The sequence below is a fragment of the Podarcis melisellensis genome (assembly GCF_964234715.1).
Source record: "Podarcis melisellensis genome assembly, chromosome: 13".
In the NCBI taxonomy this organism is placed as follows: domain Eukaryota; kingdom Metazoa; phylum Chordata; class Lepidosauria; order Squamata; family Lacertidae; genus Podarcis; species Podarcis melisellensis.
In genome coordinates this window covers 10,742,247-10,759,374 of record NC_138545.1, presented here as the reverse complement: position 1 = coordinate 10,759,374, position 17,128 = coordinate 10,742,247, and the positions used below count along the sequence as shown (strand labels likewise).

The 17,128-nt window shown below is 39.5% G+C and overlaps 1 protein-coding gene across 1 annotated transcript; it reads right to left on the bottom strand.

Moving 5' to 3' along the window:
* Window positions 1-8,634: 8,634 nt before the first annotated feature.
* Window positions 8,635-16,209, bottom strand: LOC309356015 (vomeronasal type-2 receptor 26-like; the record flags this gene model as incomplete). The annotated part of the gene is made up of 6 exons (XM_081887190.1): window positions 8,635-9,536; window positions 10,101-10,227; window positions 11,811-12,038; window positions 13,789-14,223; window positions 15,205-15,496; window positions 16,001-16,209. The coding sequence occupies 6 exons, from the start codon at window positions 16,207-16,209 to the stop codon at window positions 8,635-8,637; spliced, it is 2,193 nt and encodes a 730-aa protein (XP_081743316.1).
* Between the last annotated feature and the right edge of the window lie 919 nt (window positions 16,210-17,128).

The window sequence follows — 17,128 nt, the reverse complement described above, 5'->3', positions numbered from 1 at the left end:
CATGAATGCCAAAACCACCAGTATGGTTTTGGCTAAGATGCTGGAGAGGGCCACAGAGAAGACAATGCCAAAAGCAGTTTGTCGGAGAAGGCAAGTCCCCATATTAGGTTTTCCGATAAAGAGCAAAGAAGAGAGGAAACACAAGAGGAGGGAGATAAGGAGACCATAGGTGAGGCTTCGGTTGTTGGCTTTGACTATGGCTGTATTGCGATGCTTAATGAAGATGCTGAGCACCAGAACTGTGATGAGAGAGAATAAAAGTGCAGAGGAAGTTGAAACAATGGCCAAGGTTTCATCAAAGGCTAGGAAGTTTGGAATCTTAGGAATGCATAGATACTGGCCACTGTTTGGATACTGATCTGCTGGGCAACTGACACATGTTTCCATGTCTGAAAACAAAGAAACAATGCATGACAGTTTGAAGCATCCAAAACTATTTTTAAGAATTTCCTCATCAATAATCCACCTAGCACAATGGTTTTCACCTAAAAATGTTTAAGAACTTCAAGCTCAAATGCTTTTAACCTTTAGGCATCAAAAATAAATCTCATGAATCAAACCCGGAATTTTCTACATGGAGGACATCTGCTCTTACAGTCTAAGAACCACATAAACTATTTAGCAAATTGAGTAATAAATTACAGCTGAAATCTTTGGAGTCCAGAAAGGCAAGTTTAATGAGACATTCACCCTCTTGTCAAAAACCTAACTCTTAGTGGAGAATTCACCAATTCTATTCCACCCTAATTTTGTAGAAGTTGAAGGTAAAATATATATTTTTAACAATTCTTTGACATATTTTAAATATAAAAATATGTTGATGTTTTCTATAAACAATGAGATCAACACATCAATTTAATTTAAACCTTCCCTCCTTCAGCAGTTTAATAACCATGGAATTGCATTGTTTGGTATTGTCTTAAGATGACATTGTCCACCTTTCTCATTTGAGATCATTCCTTCTGGACATGGATCACAATCATAGCAGCAAAACTTCTTCCCCTCCTTCTTTTTCTTCCCGTATCCAGAATGGCAGATGTCATTACATACAGAAGGGGGTGGCACCTATCCAAAGTGGTAGGAAAAGTTATTTTTTTTTGGGGGGGTATTTATCTAGTATCCGATATCAGGTGATTTAATAGTAAATACAAGGACTAATAGTGTTGAAATATATGATCCATAGGTGCACAGGTGTCACATACGGTGTGGTAAAGAGCTGCTCCTCTAAGCATTATACAAACTCAAGAAAACTGCAATATTCATACCTAGATCATCCACCCTTACAGCTGTGCCATAATTCAGTCTAATTTCACCTCAGAACCTAACTGCATTTTCTTCAAGGATTTCACATATGTTTTTTGTTGTGACTCAAGGAGATGGGAATTAAAGGAACCCCATTACAGTGGTTCTGTTCCTACCCGCAGGGTCACTCTGATAAATTAGTACTAGGAAACCACTACATGGCTTTTGGGCTTTGGTGTCCCTTTAAGACCTATTCTGTGTTTTGTTGCCATTTATCATATGTATGAAACTCTTCAGAATCATGTCCTAGGATCCGGAACACAGTGTCATCTGTATGATGATGATGTGTTGATCTATCTCTCGATTCCATTGGAATGAGAGGAGGTGGTGAAGGTACTGGACAGGTGTCTGGAGAGAGTGATGGATTGGGCTGAATCCTGATAGGAGGGAAATGCTTTGGGTACGTGGTTCCTACTCCTGACCTGTTCTGGGAGAGGTTGCACTCTCTCTGAAGCCAGAAGTTATTAAGTCTGGCAGTACTCCTTGATTCTAACTCATCACTAGAGTCTTAAGTTGCTTCTGTGGCTAGAAGGGCTTGCACCCACCTTAGACCTATTCACCAGCTACAGCTGCTCCTAGATGCATGCACCCTGAAATTGGCATCATACAAACTCAAGAAGATTATAATGTTCATTCTCATTCCAAACAATGATATAGCTGGCTTAGTCATCAATCTAATGCCACTAACTGAAGATTTGCCTCAGGGATTCCACAAACAAGAATGTTGGCCAATGCTGGACTCTCTGATAGCTGTTCTTCCTTCATAGTGTGAGATGTCTTTTGTGCCTCTTGATTTTTTGGTATTTTGGCTCATTCTTTAGTTTACTGTTAGATCTTACAGTATTTCTTATAGGACAAGATTTTCTCCTAGATGGTTTATAGGCATAAAATAAAAATAAAGGGAATTTCAGTCTCACATGCAGTATCTTATCCTGTACACAGTCGAACAGGCAGGGCCTCAGAAACTGAAGGTGCAAACATAGAGGAAAAGTCACTCTTTCTAATAGAGTATCTCTCCATCAAAGTAGTATTCATGCAGATTGAAATCTTATTTTAAACCAGATTTTCAATAGTGAATATCAAAGTTAATAATGTGCTATTACGTCCCATATTGGGGATAACCACAAATTATGGCATTTATTTTCCATACCTTAGTGAAGCGTCTGTGCCATTTGATTCTGTCTTCATTAATGGTGAGCTCTTTGCCCGGAGGGGCCTGAGGATCCAACCTTCCCACTTTCACCCTGACATATGAATTATTTGGGAAAGTAACCAAGTTGGTAATATCCAAGCCAGCTGCTAACTCCCCATACTCATTTAATGTAATGTCATCCCCAGCACTGTTGTTGAATGAGATTCTCTGCAGGAATGAGTGGAGCTAAGAGGAAGAGAATGAAAATGTCTATAAAGCATTCTGATTAAGATTGTTGGATAGCATCCCTAGATGGAATCAAATTCTTTTCCTTTGGCAGTTAAACACTTCAGTTCACAATGGAGAGCAATATTTCAGTTGCACATACAGGAGGAGTGGGAAATCATGAATCAGTCTCAATTCAACAGTCAAGAGGCTTCCATAAATATATGTGAAGGACAGTTAAGCCTATAGATCTGTTTGCTTGGGATCAGCCTTTGTCAAAACCCATGAAAGGGAAGAAATTTGAGAAGCCAAGTAAGAGAAGAGATGGCAGCTCATTCTCTCAAAACATTGGAAGGCAACATGAGAACGTCTGACTGGACCTTTCCTTAGTTTATTGAGTAGACTTGAGCATTGGTGTTAGGGACTGGCTGGATGTAGAGGAAGGGTAGGAAGCTCCAGCTGGGCAACCCTCAAAGCTCAGAGCCAGGGGATTGGTGGTAGGATAACAACGAGTGGTCAGTGGGAGAAGAGGGAGCAGACTTGGAGGAGGAGGTGTCAGAAACAGAAGAGGCAACAGGGTTAAGGGAGCAGGAAGAGGCTGTGGCAGACTGAAATCCAGACTCAAAGGCAGAAGAGGAGAAGGGAGAAAAGCAGGGTCTGGAGACAGTGATCACACAGTTGCTAGCCTCTTCTGGGGACCTACCAGTGAGGCTTCAGGGCCCAGAAACCCCTGGTGGTGGGCCTACAGGGAAAGATGAGGAGTTGGGGACGGGGCCTTCCAGGACGTGCCCAGGTAGTGGGAGCTCCCTGATGGGCTGTTCTTCTGTTTTCTCTTGGATATGAGGATCCCTGCAAAAGCCAGTGCCTGGGGTTGGGGTCCTGGTTGTGCTTGCTCAGAATTATGTGCCCAGGGCCATGGGCCCCAGGCCCCCAACCTTACACCACTGGGTAACTGGACAGGTAAGAGAGACAGAGAGAATTGGGGAGGGATATGGGGAGAAAATGGAGGTGTTTGCAGTGTGAAGGAGGTGGTTGGGACAGCTACAGTTACCTGTAGTTGTTGGTAGTCTGTTGCTTCTGAAAGTCTGTGTCATCCAAAGTCTGTTTAGTATCATTATAGGAAATACTCTCATTCCCATCTTTCATACAATAAATTTACTTAAGGTTTATTTTTAGTTTCTTAAGTTTTATTCTTTTATTTCTTTACTGATGATTAAATGCCTACTCACAAAATGGACCAATGCAGTGAATGCTTTGTAACAGGGAACATTACCTGCCAAGGATCTACATATTGAGGAGAGAGTTTTCCTTTAGCATCTCTTATTTTGCGGATCATTCCAGCCAAGTGCATGCTATTTAAGGCATGTGCCAAAGCATAGACAGCATTATAAATACTGTAGCTGTGGCCAGTCATGCTCATTTCAAAAAGTGGTGCTGGCAGGTTCTCCAGTATTTCCTCTCCAGTACACATTTTATCAAAGAATGTTGAGAAAGTGGAATTTGAAAGTGAACAGCCGAATGCATCTTCCCAGAAATCTTGGATAAAACCATCTGCCTCTGTCAAATGAGGATGTATACTTTGAAGAAAGTATTTAAAGTTGTGAATCTCCTTGAAGTGAATTGCAAAGGAGATGGCACCATGGAGCATTTGCATATTAACATCAATACTTTCTTGAAGGCTATGTAATATGAAATCAATTTGGGCAGTTGTAATCCATACTTTTCCTTCACGGGACTTCTTACTAAGAAATAGCAGCTGAGTTAACTTCATTACCTTTAAAGTAACTGACAACCATATAATAAATCTACTTTCTCCATATACAAGAACTGCATTGGCTTTGCTGGTTGTGAAAGTTGGTAACAAAATCCTTGAGTCATCCAGCATTTCCAGTAAGTTGGCATTATAATGTATATTGGGTTTAACTCTTTCTATAAATGCTGAACAGATTCCATTCTTTAAAAACATTTGCTCAATTGTCTGTAAGAACTGTTCCCCAGCTTCGTTAGCTGGAGTCAAGAGCCCAACCCATTTCCATCTGAAATGCAGAAGTAACTGGATAATTCCCTGATATTGAAGGTCTTCATTGGGGACCATGCGGTAAAAGGAAGGGAACTTGGTTCCATCATTTATGGCTGGTTCAAATAAACCATATGAAATCTGGAAAAAGCAAAAGCCAAACGTTTCCAAGTGGAAACAAGAACTCATGATATTCCAATTTATTTAAACACGCCCCACACATATATAGAATATATATTCAATATATATCCCAAGTTGACCAGGTTTAGGGACAGCACCAAACCCAACTTACATAGAAAACAGAGATAATTTTGCTCAATGATTCCTGTAGATATTTATTCTTGTTATTGTGGCATCATCCCAGCTTCATTCTTGTACATATTGATTGTCTCCAATTAGAGAGGAACAAGGCTAAGTGGATCATTGAACAAAAGTCCAAGGTGGAGGTGGAGCAATAGAAATTGTTGATTATGCTCTTTTGCTTTGTAACCTTTATAGTGTTTGTAGAGAGAGGTTGATTCTGCATCTGCTAAGAACTCTCTCAGGAAGATATCTTGGGCAATCCTGAAGATCTCTATTAGACTGTGTATGTTATTATTCGCTGAGCAGAATAAATCACATCATATAAAATATCAGTAAGATACAGAAGCACCATGCTAAACATTCCAGGAAAGATTAAAAGAACAAAAATGAAATCCAACAATACAGAAACCACTATATAACGCTCTGAAATCACTGGTGAGAGATGACAGAACAATAGCAAGAAAACAGCCTTTTCAATTAGCCTCTAAAAGTGAACCATGTTGATTAACATCATACTTTGTGAAAGGAATATCTTGATTCTCAAGGGGAGGAACATTTTTAGTTAATGTCTTCTGAGTAATTTTTGCTTATAAACCAATGTCAATGTCATATATTGAGTAGCTCACAGGAAGCCAGTGCAGGGTCTGCAGGATTGATGTATATTAACCAATCTAAGTGCCTCATATATATACTTGGCAGCTATACAGAAATCTCCTATTTTATCTATTCAACACAAATTGCCCTTCTTACACACATTGTTGGATATGAATATTATGGCCCTTTTACTTTGTCTATTTCCCCACTCCATATTTATGAATCAGTAGATTCCTACTGCAAGGAAAGCGTGAAATCTCTGTTTTTCAAAATCCATATTCTACCTGTGGAATCTTGAAAGGACCTAAGATGTTTGCCATACACCAGGAGGTATCAGAGCTGAGTCCCCCAATGACTCCTATGACATTTTTCTGGATGCCACACCTGTAGTTGGGAACAAAGTGATGTGATTTAAAGAGCAGGTCCAGAGTGTTTCGGTAGGTCATCTTTGAATCATAATAGCTATCATAGATGTGGAAGCCGAGAGAGACATTGGGCAACATCCTGGGATTCTCATTGATCTCATCAACAGCAAACACCAAGGCCAGGATTTGCTGGTAGAATTTAGTCACTACCCTGCAAATGGAGTGAGAGTGGGAAAATTAAACATAATCTAGATATGAGAGTTTCATCTTCTACCTAAAATGAGAGGACAAAGCCAGAATAGTTTATTTATTTATTTAGGCAATAGAATAATACTGTGTCATTTAAAAAGCTGTTGCACTTTTCTTCATATCTTCAGCAACCTATGTTTGTTTTCACCACATTGAAAATTTGGGTATCAACAAAGTTGAGTACACTTTTGGCTATATGTTTCTCCTGTGTTTTTATGCCATCTCTTTTCTCTTTCTCCTGCTCTCTTTTCTGTCTCTCTTTACAGAATTGGATTTTTAAAAAAGCTTAATGTTCATATCCTATGTGCACAGAGATTTCTAATAAAATCTCTCCACATTCAAAAAAAAAAGTGGAAGAGATCTCCCCCCAATCAATAAAAGTTATTTTCAGTTAGAAACAGCTTATAAGCAATAGATAAAATAATATTAATTACTGGTTACTTACAGTGGGGTATCAGTGAAGACCTGGGAAGGGTGTTTACTGAAGGATAATTTGGGGACTATGTAAAAGATATGAGATGCCATTGCACCAAAGACCAGGTCACCTGGCTCATACCACTCGTGTGGAACATGAACAGGATGATTGGTTGCACATTTAATACTTTGTACGTTGGACACCATATTGGGCAACAGCAGAAGCAGCAGGAGCAACATCCTGATGGCAAATACCCTTGTCTGCATGGACTCCCCTGCTTCTCTTGACAGTATTATTACCCTCCTCCACCTGATCTGAACAGGACAAATTGGGTGGCAGCTGACTCTGTCAATTTGGCACTTTAAGGGATACGTATCCACCTTATTGTTAACTTAAACACTGTCACAACAGAATGCCTTGGATGCCAAACAAGATGCAGTGGTTTGATATGAAAGAGGGAAACTGATAACTGATAAGTAACAGAGTCCAGCCTTGTTGTCTATGGATCACAGGGGAGCTTATAATCATTTCAGGCTTGCTTGTTGATTCTTTTTTTCCACTGTGACATCTGGAGGACCAGCCAGGTGGATTGATTATTGTAATTTTAATAATGATAGGGGAGAGAATCACTTGTGCAGTATTTTTGGATTCTATGGCTCATCAGCAGTAGGGGAACTGCTAAAATATTACTATTATTATTTTTAAAAATATATTTTTCATTGATTTCCCAATATTGTTCCAATACCGGCCTCATTATAACAATACCAATTTTATTTAATTAATGAAATTATGAATGCCAATTATTCAAATGTCAAATTATATGATTTAATTAAACTGGCCCCCTTGCATGCTAGATCTGATGGCTTCATTCTTTTACATTATTTTTGTGTTCCACCGTGTTAATAATTTTCATTACATTCCTTGCAAATAAAATAATCCCTTATATAACAGCTACAGTCTTGTGTTTCTATTTGTGTTGGAATATTAGGTAATGTATATAAAGTTTTAAGTGAGGAACTCTAACTGTATCCCTTATTCTTTCCTGCATGTGACAATTTCCCCCCATGATGTTTTCCCATCCACATTTGGTGCTATATCCTTCATTCCTACAGCTATTGATGGCTCCCATCATGCCCTGGGAGAAGCAGTTATCCCACTGTTTCCAAATGTCACTGCAACTTTTTGTCCTGTGATTCGGCTTCCACTAAAAAAGCAGTGTTCACCATTTTTTCCAGCCTAGGAAGAATGATCTGTGTTCCTTCTGGTACCCTGTGTTGTCTTCAACATGAATTTGCAGATTACTTGATATAATTGATGAGACTTTTTATTAATAATCAAGCACTCATATATGTACAACATCCATCAACTGAATGTAACCCTTTCTAAATTGAAAGTCTGACAGTTTTGCTATTAAGAATCTATTTGATTCAAAGGTACAGTAATACACGACAGGGATGTATAGAGTGTTAGGGGAGGGGTAGTAACTCTAGTGGGGAACAGGTCATGCTCCTTCTGGTGTAGTTTGTCTACCTCTGATCCCCACCCTGCACTCAGCTCTCCCCTGTAGCTCCTAGAAGCTGTCAGCATGCAACAGCGGCCACACCCCAGGAAACAGATTCACTGGCAGCCTACACCAGGTGAGTGTAGCCAATGGATCTCAAACCTTCAGTGAGTTAGGGAATTTCTCAGCATGCAAAGACAGGATATAGCAGATTGAGTGGATGAGAGCAAAAGAGGTCCAATGCTCAACAAGGTGGCTATGGGTCTTGTAAACATAGGAAGGGAACCCATCTAGGAGAAGGAAACTTTGAACTTAAACCAAAACTGCTATACAGCTGTACTCATTCGTGAAAAAGGCTTTGGGAGTAGACCCTGAAGAAAAATCTGTACCCATTGTCTTTGGGAAACTTTGGCAGACAAAAAAGTTAAGAAGCAAACTCTACAAAGATCCAGAGAAGGGACCCGGAAATTTATATCTTCTAGCAACTCCATGTAGCCTCAGATCCAACAGAACCACAAATTTTTATGTCATTTATAACTTCCTTTGTGTTAGCTGCTCTCTGTTGTTCAGGTCTGGCCTCACCACAATAATATAGCATTTAGGGGGGAAAATGCAACCCAGCAACCCAGCACCAGAAGCAAAGATAGAGAAGATCTCCACAGCCACCATGTATTTTCCTCTGGTGCTCAGGTAGGTTGGAATGAAGGAGAGCCAAACACTGCTGAAGACCAGCATGCTGAAGGTGATGAACTTGGCTTCATTGAAAGTGTCAGGCAACTTCCTGGCTAGGAAGGCCACCGTGAAGCTGATAGTGGCCAGGAAGCCCATGTAGCCCAAAACACAATAGAACATGGAGACTGACCCTTCATTACAAAGAAATATGATTTCTTCAGGCATTGAGTGCATGTCCACATCTGGGAATGGGGGAGAGGTTGCCAGCCAGAGGGCACAGATTCCTACTTGAACAATGGAACAGGAAAAGACAATGGAATAAGCCAGTTCTTTGCCTACCCATTTCCTCATATTGGATCCTGGTTTAGTAGCCATGAATGCCAAAACCACCAGTATGGTTTTGGCTAAGATGCTGGAGAGGGCCACAGAGAAGACAATGCCAAAAGCAGTTTGTCGGAGAAGGCAAGTCAGCATATTAGGTTTTCCGAGAAACAACAAAGAAGAGAGGAAACACAAGAGGAGGGAGATAAGGAGACCATAGGTGAGACTTCGGTTGTTGGCTTTGACTATGGCTGTATCGCGATGCTTAATGAAGATGCTGAGCACCAAAATTGTGATCAGAGAGAAGAGAAGCACAGAGGAAGTTGAAACAATGGCCAAGGTTTCATCAAAGGCTAGGAAGTTTGGAATCTTAGGAATGCATAGATCCTGGCCACTGTTTGGATACTGATCTGCTGGGCAACTGATGCATGTTTCCATGTCTGAAAACAAACCAACAATGTGTCACAATTTGAAGTAACCATAACTAATCTTAAGAATTTTCTCATCATTAGTCCATCTAGCATAGTGTTTTCTATCTGAAAATGTTTCCAAACTTCCAGCCCAAATGCCTTTCCTCTTGATGCATCAACAATACATCTCATGTATGAAATCTGAACTTTTTACATGGAGGACATCTGTTTTTATTGCCCTCCTTACTTTTTCTTAAAACCACATATAAAGGAGAAATACATTACAGCTGAAATCTTTGAAGCCCAGAAAGGTGAGTTTGATTTAATTTTCTCCCTCTCATGAAACAACCTAAATCTTAGAGGAGAAAACACCACTTCTATTCCCCCCTAACTTTACAGAAGTTGGAGGTGAAATATATTGCCTACAATTTAAATATTTGTCTTCAAGCCATTTGAAATATAAGGTTACATTGAAGTTATTTGATTTAAACCTGTCCTTCTCCAGTGGTTTAATAACCACGGAATTGCCAGTGAGCCCAGACCTTACTAAAATAAATTGCATTGTTAGGTATTGTCTAAGATGACATTGTCCACCTTTCTCATTTGAGATCATTCCTTCTGGACATGGATCACAATCATAGCAGCAAAACTTCTTCCCCTCCTTCTTTTTCTTCCCGTATCCAGAATGGCAGATGTCATTACATATAGAAGGGGGTGGCACCTATCCAAAGAGGTAGGAAGAGATAAATGTTTTAGGGGATTTATCTAATATCCAAGATCAGGTGATTTAACAGTAAATAGGACTAATAGTGTGAAATATATCATCCATAGGTGCACAGGTGTCACATACGGTGTGGTAAAGAGCTGCTCCTCTAAGCATTATATAAACTCAACAAGACTTCAGTATTCATACCTAGTCCATCCACCCTTTCAGCTGCACCAGAATTCAGTCTAATCTCACCTCACAACCTAACTGCATTTTCTTTAAGGCTTTTATTGTTGTGACTCAAGGAGATGGCAACTAAACGTACCCCATTACAGTGGTTCTGTTCCTACCTGCAGGGTCACTCTGAGAAACTAGTACTAGGGAACCACTCCATGGCTTTTGGGCTTTGGGGTCCCATTAGGACCTACTCTGTCTTTTATACTATTTATTTATTTTTATACTATTTAAACAACTATTTTACTTTTAGAAGACATCTGAAGGCAGCCCTGTTTAGGGAAGTTTTTAATGTTTGATGTTTTATCAATTTATTATTATCATTATTAACATTTTGTTGGGAGCCGCCCAGAGTGGCTTGGGAAACCCAGCCTGATGGGCAGGGTACTACTACTACTACTACTAATTTATCATATGTATGAAACTCTTCAGAATAATATTCTAGGATCTGGCACATGGTGTCACCTGTATGCTGATGAAATGTAGCTCCATCTCTCCATTCCATTGGATAGCGAGGAGGTGGTGAAGTTGCTGGACAGGGGTCTGGAGAAAGTCATGGATTGTATGGGGGCTGACTCTTTATCAGAAAGAAATGCTTTGGGTGGGTATTTCCTATGCCTGACCTCTTCTGGGAGTGGTTGCACTCTCTCTTAAGCCAGAGGTTCTTAAGTCTGGGAACACTCCTTGATTCTAACTCACTACTAGAGTCTTAAGTTGCTTCTGTGGCTAGAAGGGCTTGCACCCACCTTAGACCTGTTCACCAGCTACAACCGCTCCTAGATGTACGGACCCTGAAATTAGCATCATACAAACTCAATCAGATTATAATATTCCTTCTCAGCCCAAACAATGATATAGCTAGTTTAGTCTTCAGTCTAATGCCACTAACTGGAGATTTGCATCAAGGAATCCACAAACAAGAATGTTGGCCAACGCTGGACTCTCTGATAGCCATTCTTCCTTCTTAGTGTGAGATGTCTTTTGTGCCTATTGATTTTTTTTTTGGTATTTTGGCTCATTCTTTAATTTACTGTTAGATCTTACAGTATTTCTTATAGGACAACATTTTCTCCTAGATGGTTTATAGGCATAAAATAAAAATAAAGGGAATTTCAGTCTCACATCCAGTATCTTACCATGTACACAGTCGAACAGGCAGGGCCTCAGAAGCTGAAGGTGCAAACATAGAGGAAAAGTCACTCTTTCAAACAGAGTATCTCTCTATCAAATGCGTATTCATTTTAAGCCAATATTTTCAATAGTGAATATCAAAGTTATAATATGTTAAGTTCTTTTGTTACATCCCATATTTTGGATAACCACAGATTATGGAATTTCAGGGACTGTGCATTTATTTTCCATACCTTAGTGAAGCGTCTGTTCCATTTGATTCTATCTTCATTAATGGTGAGCTCTTTGCCCGGAGGGGCCTGAGGATCCAACCTTCCCACTTTGACTCTGATGTATGATCTATTTGGGAAAGTGACCATGTTTGTAATATCAAAGCCAGCTGCTAACTCTCCATATTCATTTAATGTAATTTCATCGCCAGCACTGTTGTTGAATGAGATTCTCTGCAGGAATGAATGGAGCTAAGAGGAAGGAAAATCAAAAAGTCTATAAAGCATTCTAATAGTTTGATTAAGATTGTTGGATAGCATCCCTAGATGGAATCAAATCCTTTTCCTCTAGGAGTTAAACACTTCAGTTCACAATGGAGAGCAATATTTCATTTTTTAAAAAATATTTTTATTGCTTTTTAACATACATACATATCATACATATCACAAACATACTTACACAGCCAAGAAAAAAGGAAAAAAAGAAAACAGAAAAACGAAACATGTAATACATAAAAACATAGACAACTCAACTTACATTGACAAGCAATATTTCAGTTGCACAATGGGGAGCAATATTTCAGTTGCACATACAGGAGGAGTGGGAAACCATGAATCATTCTTAATTCAACTGTAAAGAGCCTTCCATAAAGATATATGAAGGAGAGTTAAGCCTGTTTGCTTGGGATCAGCCTTTGTCAAGACCCAAGAAATGGAAGGAATTTGAGAAGTCAAGCAAGAGATGAGATGGGAGCTCATGTTCTCAAAACATAGAAACATAATATGAGAACGTCTGACTGGACCTTTCCTTAGTTTATAGAGTGGATTTGAGCATTGGTGTTAGGGACTGGCTGGATGCAGAGGATTGGTTAGAGGCACCAGCTGGGGACCCCCAAGGGACCCCCAGGGAAAGAAGGTTTAGAGCCAGGGGATTGGTGGTGGGATGACAAGGAGTGGTCAGTGGCAGAAGAGGGAGCAGAATAGGAGGAGGAGGTGTCAGAAACCGAACTGGCAATGGGGTTAGGGAGCAGGAAGAGGCAGACAGCAATCCAGGAACAAAGGCCGAAGAGGAGGATGGAGAGAAGGAGGGTCTATGGACAGTGATCAAACAGTTGCAAGCGTGTTCTGGGGAGCAAGTGGTGAAGCCTGGTTTGGCTTGAGGGCCCAGAAACCCCTGATGGTGGGCAGACAGGGAAGGATGAGGAGTTGGGGAAGGGCCTTCTAAGATGTGCCCAAGCAGCAGCAGCTCCCTGATTGACTGCTCTTCTGTTTTCTCTTGGACAGGATGAGGATCCCCACAGAAGCCAATGCCTGGGGTTGGTGTCCTGGTTGTGATCCCTCAGAATTATGTGCCCGGGGCCATTCTTTCCTGGCCCCCAACCTTACACCACTGGGTAACGGGACAGGTAAGAGAGACGGGGAGAATTGTGGAGGGATTTGGAGAGAAAACAGAGGGGTAAATTGTTGGTAAATTTTTGCTTTATTTCTTTACTGATAATTAAATGCCAACTCACATAATAAAGCAATGCAGTGAATACAATGAGGTAGTAGGAAAATATACCTGCCAAGGTTCTGCATATTGAGGAGCAAGTCGTCCACCAGCATCTCTCCTTTTGCGGATGGTTCCAGCCAAGTGTATGCTATTTAAGGCATGTGCCAAAGCATAAACAGCATTATAGATACTGTAGCTGTGGCCAGTCATGCTCATTTCAAAAAATGGTGCCGGGAGACTCTCCAGCATCTCCTCTCCAGTACACATGTTATTGCTGAATGTTGAGAGAGTGAAATTTGAAAGTGAACAACTGAATGCATCTTCCCAGAAATTTTGGATAAAACCATCTGTGTCTGTCCAATGAGGACGTATACTCTGAAGAAAGTCTTTAAAGTTGTGAATCTCCTTGGAGTGAATTGCAAAGGAGATAGCACCATGGAAATTTCTTATATTAACAAATTTTTGAAGGCTATATAATATGAATTCAATTTGGGTAGTTATAATCCATACTGTTCCTTCACGTGACTTCTTTTGAGGAAATAGTAGCTGAGAAAACTCCATTGCGCTTAAAGCAACTGACAACCATATAATAAATCTACTTTCTCCATATACAAGAACGACATTGGCGCTGCTGGTTGTGAAACTTGGTAACAAAATCTTTATGTCCATCATTTCTATTAAGTTACTGTTATAATTCATATTGAATTTAAGTTTTTCTGTGAATGCTGAACAGATTCCTTTCTTGAAAAGCATTGGCTCAATTGTCTGTAAGAAACGTTCTCCAGCTTCATTAGCTGGAGTGATGAGCCCAACCCATTTCCATCTGAAATGCAGAAGTAACTGGATAATTCCCTGATACTGAAGGTCTTCATTGGGGACCATGCGGTAAAAGGAAGGGAACTTGATTCCATGATTTATGGCTGGTTCAAATGAACCATATGAAATCTGGAAAAAGCAAAAGCCAAATGTTTCCAAGTGGAAGCAAGAGATCATGATATCCCAAAATATTTGTACACACACACACACACACACACACACACACACACTGAATATATATCCCAAATGTACCAAATTACATAGAAAAACAGAGATAATTTTGCTCATGGTTTCTGTAGATATTTATTGTTATTATTATGGCATCATCCCAGCTTTATACTTGTATACACTGATTGTCTCCAAGTAGAGAGGAGCATTTATCATCGGTCATGTTAATATACTAAATGGAGATGGTTCATGTATTTTTGCTTTGTAACCTTTATAGCGGTTGAAGAGAGAGGTTGATTCTCTATCCTCTAAGAACCCTCTCAGGAAGATCTCCTGGGAAATCCTGTTTTCTAAGCACAATAAACCACATCATAAAAAATATCAGCAAAATGCAAAATAATGTACCAGCACTACTTAAAACAACTAAAGTGAAATACAACAATGTAGCAGAATAGCACAATGCTGACACCACTATATGAATGACGCTCTGAAATGACAGATGACAAATGCCAGAACAATAGCAAGAAAACAATTGTTTTCAATTAGCCTCTGAAAGTGAACAATGTTGATTAACATCATACTTTGGGAAAGGAATATCTTGATTCTTAAGGGGAGGAACATTTTTAGTTAATGTGTTCTCAGCAATTTTTGCTTATGAATCCAATGCCAATGTCATATATTGAGTAGCTCACAGGAAGCTAGTGCAGTGCATTCAGGAATGATATATATGAACCAGTCTAGGTGCCTCATGCACATATCTGGCAGCTATACAGAAATCTCCTGTTTTATCTATTAAACACAAATAGCCTTTCTTATAAACATTGTTGGATATGCTTATTATGGCTCTTTTACTTTGTCTATTTCCCCACTCCATATTTATGAATCAGTAGATTCCTACTGCAAGGAAAGCATGATATCTATTTTTCAAAATCCATATTCTACCTGTGGAATCTTGAAAAGACCTAAGACGTTTGCCATGCACCAGGAGGTATCAGAGCTGAGTCCCCCAATGACTCCTATGACATTTTTCTGGATGCCACACCTGTAGTTGGGAACAAAGTGATGTGATTTAAAAAGCAGGTCCAGAGTGTTTCGGTAGGTCATCTTTGAATCATAATAGCTATCATAGATGTGGAAGCCGAGAGAGACATTGGGCAACATCCTGGGATTCTGGTTGATCTCATCAACAGTAAAGACCAAGGCCAGGATTTGCTGGTAGAACTTTGTCAACACCCTGCAAATAAAGTGAGGTATTGTTTGATGGGAAAATTAAACAGTGCATAGAATCTAGATAGGAGAGATTCACCTGCCTCCCTATAAGGAGAGGATGAAGCCAGCAAAGTTTATTTACTTATTTGGGCAATCTAAGAATACTGTGTAATTTTAAAAGCTGTTGCACATTTCTCCCTATCTTTAGCAACCCATATTTGTTTTCGCCACCTTGAAAATTTGGGCATCATAAAAAAAGTTGAGTACCATACTTTTCCTATTTTTAATGCCATCTCTTTTCTCTTTCTCCTACTCTCTTTTCTGTCTGTCCTTATAGATTTGGTGTTTTTAAAAAGCTTATTGTTCATTTACAATATGCACATAGCCTATATGCACAGAGATTTCTAATAAAATCTCTCCACACGTTTAAAAGATAAAGTTCTAAACCTAACCCCCCAATCAATCAAAGTTATTTTAAGATATAGCATATATGGAATAATTAAAATAATATTAATTAATGGTTACTTACATTGGGGCGTCAATGAAGTCATGGGAAGGGTGTTTCTTGAAGGAAACCTTGTGGACTATGTAATAAATATGAGATGCCATTGCACCAATGACCAGGTCACCTGGCTCATACCACTCGTGTGGAACATGAACAGGATGATTTGTTGCACATTTAGCACTTTGTCCTTGGGACACTATATTGGGGAGCATCAGAAGCAGCAGAAGCAACATCCTGATGGCAAATATGCTTGTGTGCATGGACTCCCCTGCTTCTCTTGACAGTATTATTCCTCTCCTCCACCTGATCTGAATAAGACAAATTGGGTGGCAGCTGACTCTGTCAATTTGGCAGTGTAAGGGACAGGTATCCACCTTATTCTTAACTTGAACACTGTCACAACAGAATGCCTTGAATGCCAAATAAGATGCAGTGGTTTGATATGAAAAAGGAAAAATTTGATAACTGATAAGTAACAGAGCCCTGCCTAGTTGTCTATGGAGCACAGAGGAGCTTATAATCATTTCAGGATTGCTTGTTGATTCCTTTTCCCCACTGTGACATCTGGAGGTTCAGTCAGGTGGATTGATTACTGTAATTTTAGTAATGATAGGGGAGAGAATCAGTTGTGCAGTGTTTTTGGATTCTATGGCGCATCAGCAGTAGGGGAAATGCCAAAATATTACTATTATTATTTTTTAAATATATATTTTTTCATTGATTTCTCAATATTGTTCCAATAGCGACCTCATTATAACAATACCAATTTTATCTAATTAATGCAATTATGAATGCCAATTATTCAAATGTCAGATTATATGATTTAATTAAACTGGCCCCCTTGCATGCTAGATTTGATGGCTTCATTCTTCTTCATTATTTCTGTGTTCCGCTATGTTAATAATTTCCATTGCATTCCATGCACATATAGCAATCTGTTAGATAGCAGCTACAGTCTTCTGTTTTCTATTTGTGTTGGTATATTAGGTAATTTATAAAGTTTGAAGTGAGGAACTCTAAATGTAATCCTTATTCGTTCCTGCGTGTAACAATATCCCCTTATGATGTTTTCCCGTCCATATATGATACTGGATCCTTCATTCCTGCAACTGTTGATGGTTCCCATCATGGCCTGTGATAAGCAGTTATTTC